We start from the raw sequence: 17500 nt of genomic DNA, 5'->3' as shown, positions 1-17500 counted from the left end.
TGAAGTATAACATTATATCTAACACACAAAGGACTCCTGCGCATAAACCCGTGGAAATTATCAAAAATAGTATGTAGTGTGAGAGGTGAGGGGCCTGGGCTTTCGGAGTAGGTAGTATTTTTCCAGCATTTATCTTCAGAAGAGTGTTCCCATTCACCTCCTGGAATTGTGAACAGTCAGCACTTCTTCTGCAGAAAATGTCAGACATACATATAGCATCTCTTTAGTGTAATAGCGTTCTGACAGAGTCCTTTGGCAGAAAATTCACTTGTCAGGTTCTCTTAAAATTTTACTTGTTGCCATGTTGTTCTTTCATTGGCCTCTTGAAAGATTTCTTAGGCTCATGTTTTCTCTTTGCTTTAGCGCTTTACTGAAATGAAATTGCTTGACACAGCTGTTCTAAGTCTTAAGGCATACAAGTGACCTCTTTAACTCCTCATAAGTGTCCCCTTCTCTAGAATACCAAGTATGTGGGCAGGCTGGGTTTAGGTTTCAGGCATTAGGACATAAGATAATGCAGGCAACAGGCAATACAATAAATTGTACTTCTATAACAGAAACAACATGCAAATCCAGAAAATAAAATGATAGTACACTCTATGAACATTTTTGTTTCCTTCTCATCCTATAATACTTTCAGAGATTAAATCAATTTAAATCATTGGGAATTCCAGGTTTATTTCCCTGTAGTTGTTGACCAGTAAAAAAAATTGTTGAATGCGTTTTGAGGTCTGGAGAAGAAGTTCTGGTTATGCATTTTTACAAGAAAATGTGATATTCATCTTCATTACGGAGTAGGCTAGAAAGGGAAATCAAATATGTAAATATTTTAGTGAGAATGATAAGAACCTTTAATGTGTGAAATGATGAAATTGTATGATGCAACAAAATAAATGTAAATGAACTAAATTTGCATGAACTAAGTAAAAGTGAGTATGTGCTTAAATGAGCAATCCTTCTTTATTCCTTAGTTCCTAACTTATTTCTGGAGGTTGCCTCAACTGAGATTTTTTATTCCCATGAGGTTTTGTTTAACATGGAGACAAAAATTATATATAATGCTGGATCAAGTCTATTTTCAACTGCTGGAGCACAACTGGGTAGAATTTTTTGATCTTAATTTTTGGAAGTTGCAACTTTTACTGCATGTTCCAGATTTACCGGTTTAAACTAATCTGCTATCAGAACAGGTTTTTTAAAATCAATCCTTACAAATTTTTTCCTGTTTAAATCACTTAGAAACACATGTTCAGCTATACAGGTTCAGTTTCCAAATTACACAAGAAGTAAGCCTGACACCTATAATTTCTTTTTACTGTTTTTTTCCCATCTCAAAATTTGAAAGCTAGTTCTTAAATTTGGCCTGGTACAGAAAACTCTGAGCATATGCCTTTTTCTTGTTTGGTGAAGTTCAAGCAGAGGTTAACAATATAATTTAGCTAAGCATAAAGGTTAATAAATAACTACCAAAGCATTATTTATTCTTTTCTATTAGAAAGACACTGGTTTGTATAGCTTTCATTTGAAAATGTTCTCTAAAAGTTTTTTTCCCTGCATTTGGTTCGTTGTTCTTCTATTTAGTTTCTTTATCTCAGATCATAACTATAATGGAAGACTGCACCAACCTCTGAACATTAAGTGCAAGATAAGATTTAATTCAATCATTAAAAACTCTTTCAGGACTCACAAAGCTTTTTATTCTGCAATTTAAAATATTTGTACAGCCATATACTATGCAATATTATGGTATAACAATTTTAGTAGAATAAAAAAAAAAGGTCTACTACAAAAATATATTCTTATTCACTAATTAATTTTATGCTTTCTTTGTCAAGTTTTCAAAATGTTAATTCTATTGTAATCGCCAGGGGATATATAATCACCTAGGTTAACAGATTTTGCTACTTGAAACATTTTCCATTTAAGGTCACTAATGAAAAAAAAAATGTTTATTGAATAAGATTGCATATCTGATGCAGCTTCTCTTTGGTTTTCACCCAATTTTTTTCCAACACATGGTTTAAAGTCACTTAGCTGCTCAGTTGTGTGGAAGTGAACTTAACAGCAGAGAGTACGAGATTCTGAAAATAGTTGATATGCTTGTTTTCCTTTATGTTTATGTGTATTTTGAAATCTTGTACTTAAAAATGTATGTATTTTTAACCATGTGGGGTATCTTAATGTTTGGATGGAGGAGTAATAGTGAAGAAAATACCTATGTAGTACATACATAAAATCCCAATGGCGATTCGGGTGGTGCCAGTCACTCTTATTCATCACTACATTAAAGTTCGACAAAGAAGTTGGAGGAATGGATGGGACTCCCATATATCAGGTCTAAGAGACCTGATCTGTCCTCATAGATCAAATGATACTTTCTGAAAGATGAGAATAAGAGGTTACACTGGGGGGAGGTGTTAATCACTGTGATTATGGTTGCGGAGAGATGTTTTCTGTGTTTGCCATGACAAGGTTTAAATCCTCATCACCTGTGACACTTTGTATGAAAAAAAAACCATATTCAGTCTAGTAGTATGGAAAAATTCCAATTTGGGGCAGATCCACTATCAAATCTGCATTTTTATGGATTGTCTTTCATTTTGTAAACTCCATTACATGTTGAAGTACAAAAAACATCCTGTGCCATAGGGCAACCTGGAAACAGTAGTGTTGTTTAGACAGACCTTGTTCCTTTTTTGATATTGTAGAATTCATATAAAACTGAAGATTCAGTTTGTTGCAGCTCTTTCCTCTGAATTTCATGCCCAAACATCACTTTCTTTTGCAATTGAACACAGGTAAATTTTGACTTGATGGAAACACTCATGATGCTAAGACCCCAAGTCGTAGAAACACCAGGGTCAATATTGATTGTCTTTTAGCCTACGCTCTCATTAATGAAAAATTAGTATCAGCAAGAAAACATTTCTGATAAATGTAACGGTCTGGTTTTATGCCCGTATTTCAGAATTTTCATCGAGAAGTCAAGAAAAGAGATGATTCAGAAAGCTTGTCAAGCCCTGACAGTCTTGAGGCTGGAGAACAAAATGGAAATTACACAACACCGAGTGAATCATCTTTGACTACACACTGTGACTGTGTCCTGTACAATCCAGAAAAATCACAGAGTAGGGATAATGGTTTGCTTTCTACAGCTCAAACTGTGCATCTCAATAATTGTCTGAGAAATGTAGATTCACAAAACAGCCACAACTTACCTATTCATGATCTTTTAGCTAAACATAATGTTCTAACTCCTGCTGAACAAGTTAACAGTTCAGAAGAGGAATCATCAGCTTCTCACAGACCTGGAAAAAAACCTACAGGTTTCTCTACCTCTGGTAAGCAAGAACGCTCTGTAAATAATGCATTTAGTTTTCTGCAAAATATAAAAGAAGAGAGAAGCAAGCCGTCTTCTGGAATGGCGAGCACATTAGCCACTGGTCATCCTGTTTTCAATCCTAGCAAAGCCTGGGCCAGCCCTGAGTCTGTTCCAGGTGAAAGAGTTCAGGAACTGACGCAAGATCAGAGTTTTAAAATGACCCCACAAAAAAGAACTATATCTGTGAAAACCTCCAGTCAACCTATTGCAACATCTATAATCTTATTTCCTAATCAGGGATGTTCCACTGACATTCCCAGCACAGCTGATACATTACCAAAGGACAAAAACATCAGTACAGAGTTTTTCAAAATGACTGGAACAAAAGAAGAAAATATTAAATGTATTGATGTCACTAATCCAGGGTCATCTTTATTTCAGGACATACCAAATGCCTCAGTTGTGTGTGAGTTTAAGCAACAGCATAACAGAGAGGAAGAAAAAGGAAATATGATAGAAACTATGTCACTGGTGTCTGATATGGAGTTAAATTCTGGCACTCCTGCACAGCACAAAACCCTGAAAAACAATATTCTTGAAAGAAAAAGAGCAAAATTATTCACGAGTATCTTAAAGAAGGAACCTAAATATGAACCCGGTCATTTCAAAGCTATGGTTATGAACCACGGGATCAGTTTTGGAACTCAGCCTGTGTCTTCTATCAGAGACAGTTTGGAACTGGCAAAAATAAAAAAGAAAAGTGAAGTAAATGAAAAATACAGTAGAAAGCTAAGATGGCATGATCAAATTAACCAGATAATAGTAGAAAATAATGAAAAATGCTATGAAAAGAACACCAGTGAAATATCTTCTGCACAGCTGCAATATGTTCAAACTACAAATAATGCTCCTAAGACTAATTTAAGTATTGTTGCTCAACCTTCAAACCCCATGTTCATGAAAAATCATCAGGAAAACTCTCATATATCAAAACCAAATGTTAATACTGAAGAATCAAGTAAAGAATGCATGCCTCCGAATATATTTATGTCTACTGGTTCCTTTTCTACTAAAAAAGCTTGGATGGTATCACAAGATGAAGAAAGTAAACCCTCAGTATGTAGGAATAATTCTAAAATTGATGTTAATCAACTCAAAAATAAGGCAAAAATAACTAGAAGACCAGGATCTGTTAGAGCCCAGCCAAGTTTCATGTCCAAGAAGAGAACAGGCACTATAATCCGACCACAATCAGTCGCTGAAGCCAACAAAACTCTAAAAGTTCCAGGGAAATTGCTCGCACCTCACCCACCATCCGCACCTCTGCCGGGAAACCCAAGTGGCGAAAACACAGCCAGCCCTGGGTGTCAGCCACTGCTGCCCTCAAGGCTTCAAGCTACCACTGCAAGGAGGAATGATTTAAACGAAAGGCATGTTTTGTTAGCAGGTCAGGTTTTAAATAGAAAGGGTACAGAAAACAGTGAGAGCATGACTTGTCGTTTGGGCCTGGCCACTGCGATATCTACACCTGGCTGCAGCACGGCCAGATACGAAATTTGGGCAAAACGTAGGTGTTCCGTAAACAGTGCTCAGACAAGCGCCTGTCAAAATCATTCAGTAACCTGCGCTGAGAGAAGACCTGCTAACACAGAAAATGGATTACTTCTCCATCATGTCCCAGCAGCTGGGAAAACAAGTACCTCCTGGCAAGCAGCGCATACTGCCCGAGCTCCAAAGGACTCTGCCGCTGGTAGGAGTCGTGTTTCTGGGCCTGGGGTGGGGGGATGTTCAGACGAAAGTCTTTTTCAATTACATCACAAATTTGTTTTCAGTTAAAACATCCAGCCTTTCATCCATTCCCACAATACAGCCAGTTTTTACGAGTTTTCACCATTTGTCATTGTCGTTTCTATTCTAGTGCTGCCCAGAGGCCTCTGAAACGTCGATCCCCATTTTTAATAGCTCTCTACAATATTAAATGAAAAGGAAGTATTTTCCCTGAGATTATATTCCTGACTAATGAGCAGATGTGACAGGTGGTCTAAATAATGATATAGGAGGAAGTGACTAAGTTTATATGAGCAAGTTTTACAAGGTAACCGGGAGTCATAGATTGTTGTCCAACAGTCAGTGCCACCTGAGAGTGAAAGAAATGTAGATCTACCGTGTTTTTAAAATGCTGGCACTGTAAATGCCTAAAATGATTATATTTTAGTCCCAGTAATCCAATTAATGCTCAAAAGGCTGAAATGTAAGTTAAAAATAAAGAGCTTCTACCAGACAAATTTTGCAGTGCTGCAAAGTATGTCTCCTTTATAAAGAATTTTAATGCATTTTAGGATCAATCCTGCATTTTATTAAAAATTAACCTTGGGAACAATATGATGCAGAGATTGATTGGTAAGACAGAGGAAAGATGCATAAGAAATTTTGGGAGAATGAATTTTAATCTCCTGGTTTTTACATTTCAAAATACGTTTCATGCTTTTTGATTTGCCTTGTTTCTTCTCTGCGGCTTAGCCGTATTCTGTGCCTCAGGCACTGATGGCATCCTTGTGCTTGTAATTTGTATACTGTATGCGGGTTGGCTTCCTATTGAGGGTTGCAGCTGGAGGGAGAGCTCCTGAAGCTGCAATATCCAAACCGATTCACGTACTGAAATCACCTCAAGGATCAGCCATGCATCTCAAAGATAGTTTCTCAGAAAATAAGTAATTTCCATAACTTAAAAAACCCTACATTTCTAGTTTTATCTGCAGTAATACATAATTTTAACTGTGGAGTGATTCAGAACAGCTCTGTTTCATAAGAGCAGAGGTAGGTGAATATTCTTGGCCTAAAGCAGGGGTGGGAAATGAGAAATGTTATCTGCTTGTCCGTTCCAGTTCAAAGTCAAACAGATGAGCTTAAGATATGTGTGACTTAAGTTAACCTATTTGATTTTACATTGGAAATGACTGAGGCTTGCATTACCATGCCTCGCCTCCAGCAGAGATACTTGCCTCTTGATGTCCTTGTTTGCACATCAGATCAATGATTCAGGAAATTTACTGGGTCAAAGTCGTGTGCACTGCTAATACTGTCTTCGCTGCAACTTTAAATGCTTCATCCCCAGTATCACATTATCCTCTTTTAGAGGAAACGCCTGAGTAACTTCTTTTTAAAATTGCGGTGGGTGGCCCTCTCTCAGTATCAGCTTAGATTTTGTGTTTTGAAAGTCTTCTTTATTTTAAATACTCTAGATAACTCTCAATGACTTGCTATTAGTTGTTCTATTGCCTGCAAATGCACGGAGATCACCAAAGTCTTTGTCCTGAAGTGTTTGCTATGAGAGACTGAATACTGCATTGTCCTTGAGTAAAATATCTGCTGTGGCACTATTACAGAGTTCAGCGAGGTCTGTGACAACACTGAAGAAAATGGGATCTGTTGCAATGTACATCTGTGGCCAAACGTACAGAAAGAATAAGTGAGAACAAGATGAATAAATAAAATTGTTATCCATGAGGATCTTCCTTTAATTGGGGTTCCAGGCTTCAAGTGGTATATCTTCTGGCTGACACGTATTATAACTGTAGCTGGATATTAGAATTAAGTCCTTTCGTGTTCAAACAGTAAAAGTCTTTAAAAATATTTTTAACATTATGCCTGTGACAAATACTAGACTAGGACTAGTTCACATGCTTATAGTTAAACAGGGGTAGACTGCTCAGTATCTCATGCCCTTAAAGATTCTATTTCATATTATATTTTTCTCTTACATTTCTCAAAGGAGTCTTTTCCTTTTCCTCGGCATGGATCTAACATGTCTTGCAAACTAATTAAATTAAGTGTTGATGCATATCAAAAGAGCAACTTTGGATGGTATTTTTCAGAAAAACATTCTGTGATTACTAATATTACAAGGGGTTTCTTCTTTGCTTCTTTTTAAATTTTCCCCCATATTCAATATAACATGGTCACATTTCCTTTCTTTTCAGGTGCTGTTTAGCACCATGTGTCACAGTACAGTAAACCCCATATAACTAAATGGGAACCTAATGTGTCCCATGTTACTGCTGATGGCAGCAGCCAGATGAGTAGTTTCAAATCTGCTTCTATGATCAATGAATTGGGTTTCTTTGTTGCAAATGGCAAGAATTCTGCTTTGTTAAATCATAGAATCATAGAACCATAGAATCATAGAATAGTTTGGGTTGGAATGGACCTTTAAAGGCCATCTAGTAGATCAGGTTGCTCAGAGCCCCATCCAACCCGGCCTTGAATGTTTCTAAGGATGGGGCATCTACCATCTCTCTGGGTAACCTGTGCCAGTATTTCACCTTCCTCATGGTAAAAAAATTCTTCCTTATATCTAATCTAAATCTTCCCTCTTTTAGTTTTAAACCATTACCCCTTGCACTATCACAACACGCTATGCTAAAAAGTTTGCCCCCACCTTTCTTATAATCCCCCTTTAAGTACTGAAGGGCCACAATAAGGTCTTCCGCAGAGCCTTCTCTTCTCCAGGCTGAACAGCCCCAACTCTCTCAGCCTGTCCTCACAAGAGAGGTGTTCCAGACCCATGGTCATTTTTGTGGCTCTCCTCTGGACCCACTCCAACAGGTCCATGTCCTTCCTGTGCTGAGGACTCCAGAGCTGGACGCACTACTCCAGGTGGAGTCTCATGACAGCAGAGTAGAGGGGCAGAATCATCCCCCTCAACCTGCTGGCCACACTTATGTTGATGTAGCCCAGAATAGGGTTGGCTTTCCGGGCTGTGAGCGCACATTGTCAGCTCATGTCCAGCTTTTCATCCACCAGTATGCTCAAGTGCTTCTCCTCAGGGCCGCTCTCCATCCCTTTATCCCCCAATCGGTATTGATACCAGGGCTTGCCCTGACCCAGGTGCAGGACCTTGCATTTGGCCTTGTTGAACCTCACGAGGTTCACACAGGCCCACTTCTCGAGTTTGTCCAGGTTCCTCTGGATGGCATCCCATCCCTCAGGTGTGTCAACCGTATCACCCAGCTTGGTGTTGTCTGCAAACTTGTGAGGGTGCACTCGATCCCACTGTCTATGTCACTGATGAAGATATTGAACAGTACTAGTGCCGGTACAGACCCCTGAAGGACACCAGTTGTCACCAGTCTCCATCTGGACTCCGAGGCATTGACCACTTCCCTCTGGATGTGACCATCCAAGCAATTCCTCATCCACTGAACAGTCCACTCATCAAATCCATACCTCTCCAATCTACAGAGAAGGATGTTGTGGGGGACCGCGTCAAAAGCCTTAGAGAAGTCCAGATAGATGACGTCCGTAGCTCTTCCCTTGTCCACTGATGTAGTCACTCCATCACAGAATGCCACGAGGTTGGGTAGGCAGGACTTGCCTTTGCTGAAGCCATGCTGGCTGTCTCAATCACTGAGAAATGTTGAATCAAAATACCACTGTAATAACAACTAAAGAAATAAAATTCTATTAAAATCACTAAAATACCTCTTGGTCTAATCATGAACTGTATGTTAAACTGCACATGTAAATATTTATCATATAAATAAATAGGTAATTCATCTTTCCAAGTATAAATCAAGTAACTGCATTTACAAATCAAGTAACTGCATTTACAAATGAGAATATAATATCTCCTTGGATATGTGGATTCATGACTTGTACGTGAAAATGCTGATTTGTATCTCCAGTTTGTATGCATTGAAGTTTAATTAAGAACTTAATTTTACTTTTCAAACTCAATGCTTTAAGTTATTACACTAGACAAAACTGAGATAAGTTTGGGACACAGTGTCTAGGTTAGGCCTCTCTGGCTGAGGGAAAATAGTATACAGCAGTATAGTCATTACAATTAGTATACAGATGTATAAATTAGTGAGATTTACTGCAAAATCCCAAGCTGTAGAACTAAGGTTTTAAACCATGACTTTGCATTTGAATCACACCTGTGAGGCCACACCTGGAGGACTGTGTTCAATTCTGGGCTCCAAAGTACAAGAGATGGACAGACTGGAGAGAGCCCAGTGAAGGGCCATGAATATAATGAAGGGCCATGAATATAATTAATGGACTGAAGCATCTCTTCTGGGAGGAAAGGCTGAGAGAGCTGGAACCATTCAGCCTGGAGAAGAGGCGGCCATGGGGGATATTATCAATGTCTATAAATACTTGAAGGGAGGGTGCAAAGAGAACGGAGTCAGGCTCTTTTCAGTAGTAACCAGTGAAAGGACCAGAGGCAATGGGCACAAACTGAAACACAGGAGGTTCCCTCTGAACATCAGGAAAAACTTTTTTTTACCATGAGGGTTATGGAGCACTAGCAGAAGTTGCCCAGAGACCTTGTAGAGTCGCCATCCTTGCAGATACTCAAAAGCCATCTGGACATGGTGCTGGGCAACCAGCTGTACGTGGCCATGCTTGAGCAGGGGTGTTGGACTGGATGACCTCAAGACATCTCTTCCCACCTCTACCATTTTGTGATTCTTTGAATCAAATAAACTGTGTGAACTATTACATGTTTTCTGCACAGTACTGTGTAATCTTAACAATGTTAATCCATTAAGATATAAGATACAGCATCTCAGCAACAGGCATTTACTGTGTTGGAGAATTAGACTTTATGATTATTCTCTAAATGCAATTTATTTTCCAAAACATTACTTTTGGCACATTATGTGATATTTTTTATGTCAGAGTTCATGGTTCATTCTCCTTTTTATTTGGTAAGACCACCTGATATCATTCTACAGACCGTCTTTATTATCTTTATTCAAAGTGGGGCTTCACTTTATGTGCTTATAAATGTCCTCATACAATCCACATCTGTGTCTTATAGTCCCACGCTAATGCAAAATTAAACATGCCTTAGAAGTGCCTGTTTATCTCTTTTCACTATAAGAAAACATATTCAGCAAGATCAGATGTAAACATACACAAGGTAAACATCTAAATTTGGACAGAGACATTTACTCACCATTATTAGTTTCAGTACTATTATCTTTATAATGTTTTTACACATTTTTGGTTTATTTTTGTATGCATGTCATAGAATCATAGAATTGTCCAGGTTGGAAGAGACCCTTGGGATCATCGAGTCCAACCATCTACCCTACACTACAAAGTTCTCCCCTATACCATATCCCCCAACACCACATCTAAACGTCCCTTAAACACATCCAGGGATGGTGACTCAACCACCTCCCTGGGCAGCCTATTCCAATGCCCGACCACTCTTTCTGTGAAAAATTCTTTCCTAATGTTCAGTCTAAACCTACCCTGTTGGAGCTTGAAGCCATTCCCTCTCGTTCTGTCATTAGTTACCTGTGCGAAGAGACATGTCATTTAAGGTGTTGTTTCTGTTACAGGACAAAAGCAGGCTTTTGACAACCATGAAAATAAACACAGAGCTTTTTCAGAACACAGAAGACAAAGTGTGGCCTCTAATAGATGGAAGCCTACTCATCATGCACAGGTAAATAATAAATACTATAAAAAATAAAAAGCTTATTTCTCTTCAAAATGGATAGTTTCAGGAATATCAAAGATTTGTTCAGTGTCACACAATTTTGAATCAATGTGCTTGGTTAGCTTGCTGTCACTCCTAATGAAAAGAATACAACCAACTAGAATACATTACTGTATGAGTATAGCCTAATATTTTAGCACTTGAAAACATTTATTAATATGAAATAATAAATAAAAAATGTTCAGAAAATAGTATAGTTACCTTAAATTACACTTAAAATATTCTTATAATATTTCTGATAGAATTCATTACATACCGTCCAGCTGAGTCCTGTTCAGTCTGCATTTGATCCAGTACAAAATATGAATAACACCTATAAGTCTGATGAAGGTACAGTAACACATCTCACTTCAATTCTGTGTTATACGTAAAGTAGTGATCTAATAGGTCCACTGTGTAACATCACTTGTGTCTTTTGGCATCAGCAATTCTAAGTAGGAAATGGTAGTTTGTTGTCTAAACCTATTTTTTTCCCTTAAATGTAAGATACAGCATCATGTGTCATGATACTGTTGTTTTTATAAATGCATTACAGCATATACTCAAGTTTCATTCCAGTCCTGTTTGTATTTAACTGTATGATAGCTGCATGTATGACGCATAACTATGATATGGACAGGTATTGCTTGCTATCATTATATGTTTCCAAAGTCAGTAGAACTATTTTCTAACATATCATTCTTTTTGACTTTGCCACTTTTTTGATCTTTTAATGTGAATTTTGTGCATTTCACAGACCTGTAGTAATGAAAGCAAGCAGCATATTTAAATGTTGTGAGCTCTTCTCATTTGAAGTTACCCCTGTAATCTCTTCAGTTTCAGAAAGCACAGTTCAGTTTCTTATGGCAGAAAAACTTGCAGGTACATCAGCTGCAGAAGGTGACATCCTGGCAGCTATGGGAAGTGTACAACCAGCCAGGCATCCCCCTCTGCTCAACAGGGCTCCGTCTCTAGGCATGACTGCGCTTTCCGTAGAAGAACAGAAGATTTTCCAGTCTCTTGATTGTCTCAATCAAAGGCTGCAAGGTAAGTTTGATCATAAATAGGATCCTGCATCAAGTAATCACTTGGAGGAAGGAAATTTATATTTTGTTGTCATGGATTAATTTGGATTAAAAATGTGAATCCTGCAATAGAAATATGTTTCTTCTTATTTTCTTATTATTCCTTACTAAATGTAGCAAACAGGAAATCAAAATCATGAAACCTTTCTTAGAGTCAATGAAATTAATTTAAAATAATGGTGACTTTGTCTTGGTCAAAAAAAAATTCAAAATGTGACTGCAGGACACCTTCAGAAACTGTCTCAGCCCAACTGTAGATGTTGTTTCTAACAGGTGTTTGTCAAAACAGTTCTTTAAAATGTACAGATACAGATGCATCAGCCTCACTTAGGAATCTGTTCCAGTGTTTATCCATCTTAAATTTTTTGCAACTATTTTTGCAAATAGTTTCCCTTTATATTACACACCCTATATTTTTTCAAATATAACCCTTTATAATGAATGGCTTTTCATTTGCTTTCTTCTAGTCTTTTAGGACGTTCCTCTTCTCCAGTTCTGAGATTGCTGCAGCCAACTCTGAATATTTACATGAATATCACTTGCACAACTATTTTAAAAATCTCAAACATACTTGAGCATTCCCTGACCTATTCTCTCTGTATGCCAGGCTGATTTCTTACCTGCTTTGTACTGGTGCTTTTTATACAAGCTATGGCATTGCAGTTGACATTTTATTGAAGAATGTGGGGAGAAAAAAGTTCTTTGTTTTTTTCTCTCCAGTCTAACTAAACAACGCTTTCATTTGTCATCCTATTCTAACATACTCGTAGAAAAAAATTGCTTTTGGGGTCTCTTACTACTGTATCCAATGGTTACCATTTGCTTTGACCTACATGATCATACAGGTCTTTCATAAAAATTCTCATTAGTTTCAAATAGTTTCTGCATTTTGTGTGCTCCATCCTGTATTTGAAATCAATGGGGACCTTGTGGTCTCTTCACTGGATTGCTTGGCTTTCCATATCATTGGAATAACTTCTGCCTGCCATTTTTTGCTGTTTATGGAACCGCCAACTCTCCTGAATTTTATATTTTCTTTGGACTTTTTTCATATAAAATTTTACATGCCAATTGTTTGAGTTTATAAGAGTCTGCTTTCTTGAAGTCCATTGATTTTATTTTACTATTCTACTTCTTTTCCTTGTGGACTGCACCATTTCATGGTCAGGTTACCCACATTTACCTCCCTATTGACTGGAATCAAACTAAACCAGAGCTTATTAAAATCCTGTATGCTATCCATACATTTCTACATCAACTGGTGGATTGCTTGACTTTGAGGAAAAAGGCTTCAGTTTCCTGTAAACTGCAACAGCGGAATAAAAGATCTTTGCAACCGCTTAGAAACTTTCTGCAGCTGTAGCTTACAGTTCCTGCTCCCATCAAACAGTGATTCAGAATTTAATTTTACTGTACCTCATGGTTATTGCTTCCAGGCAAATAGAAGGGAAGAATTCTGTCTTTTGTCAGACAGGTCAGATTTAGTACGATGTGCTCGGGTTAAGAAAGTAGATATGAAAAGAGAAATACAAGAAAATAGAAAATATATTGCTGTATAAATAACAGTGAAATAACAAAGAAACAGAGACAAAGGTAAATGCAGCAAAAGAACTGGGAGCAAGAAAGCAGGAGTTTGCCAAGTGTGAAAAGGAAAACTATGAGAACTGTAAGAAAAGCACATAAGGAATATGAGAGAAACAATGAAAGAATCATAGGAGTTAACTGATTGCAAATGAAGTAACTGTGAAAATTAATGTAATACACACACACACACATATATATATGTATCTCAGAAATGTAATTAGCTTGCCTAATTATTTGGGGATTAAAATTGGTAATAAGGAACTGTGAAATTTTATAGATAGAGTTATAGGACATGTAAGTACATGTAAGTAGGTACCTGTAAGTGAATGAGCTTTTTTAAACCATGGCCTTTTTGAACCCCTTTTTTTGGCTTTGTTTTCACATGTTACCAAATTAAGCGATTAAAACCGTGTACCTTCATAGCGGTTTTTTTAATGAATAACAGTTAGTCACTGACCAATCTGAGTCTGGAAGTTTTGTTGGCAGCTTTGAGTAGCTGGCATTCTTTTCTCTAGCTTTAGATTTCTTTATTGACACAAAATTTTTTGTTCAGATAATAATATCTAGCTGCAAATTTTAAAACTACAGATACAGCATATACTTCAGCAGCTGTTGGTAGGGGAAAAAAAGAACAATACTATTAAACTACATTTCCACAATCTTTGGGAAGTTTTGTGTTGAATATTTGACTGTGAATCATGTTTCTATTGCAGTATTTGCTTTACATAATATTTATGATATACTTTTATGCTATTTTTAGATGTTCAAGAAGCCATTACCAGAAACCCATCTGCTTCAAATGTTTTACAGATAATCACCCCTTTAGTAAGTATTTAATTTAAATGTGTTCAGCTTTAGTTCCTACAAACTGACCTTATGGCTTATTTTATAGTAAAGATACAATTGAAAATATTGACATCAGTCTGTTCACTGGCTTGCCAGATTTTCAGATTTCTATTTATGTAAAAAAAAATACATATATGAACTTTATAGTACTGTAATCAGGCTTTAACAGTTTATACCAGACTGCCTCATCCTCTGGCCTGATTTTCCTTTTGGAATCTGAAGACACTTGCAAAGTTCAGGAAGTTCCAAGAACTTTTAAGGAGTAGTAATTTAGTAGGGTCAATATGAACTATATATAGCTCATAATTAATTTGCATTTCTTAATAACATAGAGGTGAAAGGGGTCAATGATGCATGGTACTGTGTAAAATAATTGGTAATACAATGAATTCCTACTCTGACCTGCAGATATGCCATGTTCTATAAGTGAGAGGTATTACCTTTCTTCAGTAAGTGTTTGTATTTTATTTCATATATTGTAGATCTTGTCAGTTTGAAACAAAATAAACATGATGGTACCTGGAATATAAAGAACTGAATAGGCAGATGAGTGTCTTAAGTACAAAATTGACATTTCAAATGTTCAGTTTATGCTGGAGGAGTTAGTATTTATAATTCTTTATTATCAGTCTCCTCCTTAAGTATATATTTGTACTGAGGAAATTATATAGACAGATGACCATTTACTTCACATACTTTATGTACTTTCACATACTTCATATACTTTCCTGGACAAACTGTTACCAAAAATATTAGAGAAAATACTCTTAATTCAGATGGCTTTTGCCACTTACTGAGTTTGAGACTGAAAAACCCCAGAAAGTATCCAGGCTCCTAACTTCAAAAAGATTGCCTGGTTTTGAAATCGGACTAGTAGTAGGTGTGACTTGGAACCTCATTTTCCTCTCTTCTGACTCCTGTCTTACAAATTTAATTCTTTATGGCTAAACAACTTGTAAATTTTGTATTTTCCAGCAATTTTGTACCACAGATATCTTTATTGGATCTAACTGTGTTTTAGTAAAGCATTTTTCAGCTTGTATGTTCTCTGGGGCTTTCTTCATAGCCTGTCCTACTTAGAATCATAGAATCATGGAATCATTTGGGTTGGAAGGGACCTTTAAGATCGTCAAGTCCAACCATTAACCTAATACTGCCAAGTTACCACTAAACCACGTCCCTCAGCACTACGTATGCCCGTCTTTTAAATACCTCCAGGAATGGCGACTCAACCACTTCCCTGGGCAGCCTGTTCCAATGCTTAATAACCTTTTTGGTGAATAAATTTTTCCTAATATCCAATCTAAACCTCCACTGGTGCAACTTGAGGCTGCTTCCTCTTGTCCTATTCCCTGTTTCTTGGGAGAAGAGACCAACCCCCACCTCTCTACACCCTCCTTTCAGGTAGTTGTAGAGAGCGATAAGGTCTCCCCTCAGCCTCCTTTTCTCCAGGCTAAAACAACCCCAGTTCCCTCAGCCTCTCCTCATAAGACTTATTCTCCAGACCCCTCACCAGCTTCACTGCCATTCTCTGGACACGCGCCAGGACCTCAATGTCTTTCTTGTAGTGGGGAGCCCAAAACTGATCACAGTGATCAAGGTGGGGCCTCACCAGTGCTAAGTAGAGATGTACAATCACTTCCCTAGTCCTGCTGGCCACACTATTCCTGGATACCAGCCAGGATGCTGTTGACCTTCTTGGCCACCTGGGCACACTGCTGGCTCATGTTCAGCCGACAGTCGACCAACACACCCAGGTCCTTTTCTGCCAGGCAGCTCCAGCCACTCTGCCCCAAGCCTGTAGCGCTGCGTGGGGTTGTTGTGACCCAAGTGCAGGACCCAGCACTTGGCCTTGTTGAACCTCATCCCATCGGTCTCAGCCCATCCATCCAGCCTGTCCAGATCCCTCTGTAGAGCCTTCCTAACTTCTAGCAGATCAACACTCTCGCCCAGCTTGGTGTTGTCTGCAAACTTTTTCTTCCTGAGCTCCAGCCAAAGCTCTCTGTTTAGCCAGGCCGGTCTTCTTCCCAGCCAGCTTATCTTATGGCACATGGGAACAGTCTGCTCCTGCACCTTCCAGATTTCCTTCTTGAAGAATGTCCAGCCTTCCTGGACTCCTTTGCCCTTCAGGACTGCCTCCCAAGGGACTCTGTCAACCAGTCTCCTAAACAGGTCAAAGTCTGTCCTCCAGAAGTCCAAGGTGGCAGTTCTACTGACCCCCTCCTTACTTCTCCAAGAAGCGTGGGTATTCACTCAGTGTGAATGAGATTGTACCCTGTAATACCAACCTCTAAATCCAGATGAAGGTGCACAATTGTTTATATAATGGAAAACAAATCACATTGGTATCCTCAAACGATGTTTCTTGAATGTTATATTATACATAATCACATTATATACCTGTTATCTCATTATCCTCCATTTTATTATAGAGTATTCAGCAATGTATATCCTCCCCTTTGGTGAACGCGTCACAGCAGTACCCGAATGCCTCAGGTAGCAATCGATTGCAAAGGCACAGGTGATACTGACAGTATCTGCTCCAGGATATTGCAGCTTCATGTACGTTATATGAAATGTGCGTACTATTTGACACTATAAAATTAGCAACAAAATAAAGATGAAAGCAGTAGATCAAATAATGAATGTCAATTGACTGGTAAGCATTTTTAGGATAATTAAGTCTATTTTATTATGCACTGTGTTGTAAAATTAAAAGAATGAAAATACTTCACATTTTTAGTGTTTGCATTGGTTGTGTAAATTTCCTGTACCCATAATTAAACTGAAAGGAAAACAAATATTTTGTTATTTAGATTATGTATGCACTACTTTCCCAACTTCTCCAGTTTTTTAGGATTTGCTAATAGATTCTCTTACAATTGTAAAAGATATATTTTAAAAGTGATTTGATTATCAGTACCTGGAGTTTCACCTTTTATCTTTGTATTGGTGGCTGTATTGCAAATTGTTAATTGCTAAGGACCAGTAACTTTTTAACTTCCTCTCTTTTCCTCTTCCTCTGCTGTTCCTGTACAAAGTAGATAAACATTGAAACAAGCTGTAGAAGGTATATGAAATGCACAGAATTGGTCAGCAAATCTAAGGTGGTAATTAGCTGCAAAAAGCAATAAAAGCAATTTACCAAATCTCTGGATTTTTGAG

The 17500-nt window shown here is 37.8% G+C and overlaps 1 protein-coding gene across 1 annotated transcript in view; it reads left to right on the top strand.

Moving 5' to 3' along the window:
- Nucleotides 1–16860, top strand: part of CEP126 (centrosomal protein 126) — a 42292-nt gene extending 25432 nt beyond the window's left edge. The window contains exons 6-11 of the mRNA XM_074156772.1: nucleotides 2969–5072; nucleotides 10663–10787; nucleotides 11084–11171; nucleotides 11586–11867; nucleotides 14250–14314; nucleotides 16768–16860. Of these exons, the coding sequence (XP_074012873.1) occupies nucleotides 2969–5072; nucleotides 10663–10787; nucleotides 11084–11171; nucleotides 11586–11867; nucleotides 14250–14314; nucleotides 16768–16860 (2757 nt within the window). The remainder of the gene's footprint in view (nucleotides 1–2968; nucleotides 5073–10662; nucleotides 10788–11083; nucleotides 11172–11585; nucleotides 11868–14249; nucleotides 14315–16767) is intronic.
- Nucleotides 16861–17500: the final 640 nt, after the last annotated feature.

This window comes from Numenius arquata, chromosome 1 (genome assembly GCF_964106895.1).
Source record: "Numenius arquata chromosome 1, bNumArq3.hap1.1, whole genome shotgun sequence".
Classification (NCBI taxonomy): domain Eukaryota; kingdom Metazoa; phylum Chordata; class Aves; order Charadriiformes; family Scolopacidae; genus Numenius; species Numenius arquata.
Note: the sequence above shows the minus strand (reverse complement) of the source record. Positions and strands in the feature narration are given on the sequence as shown.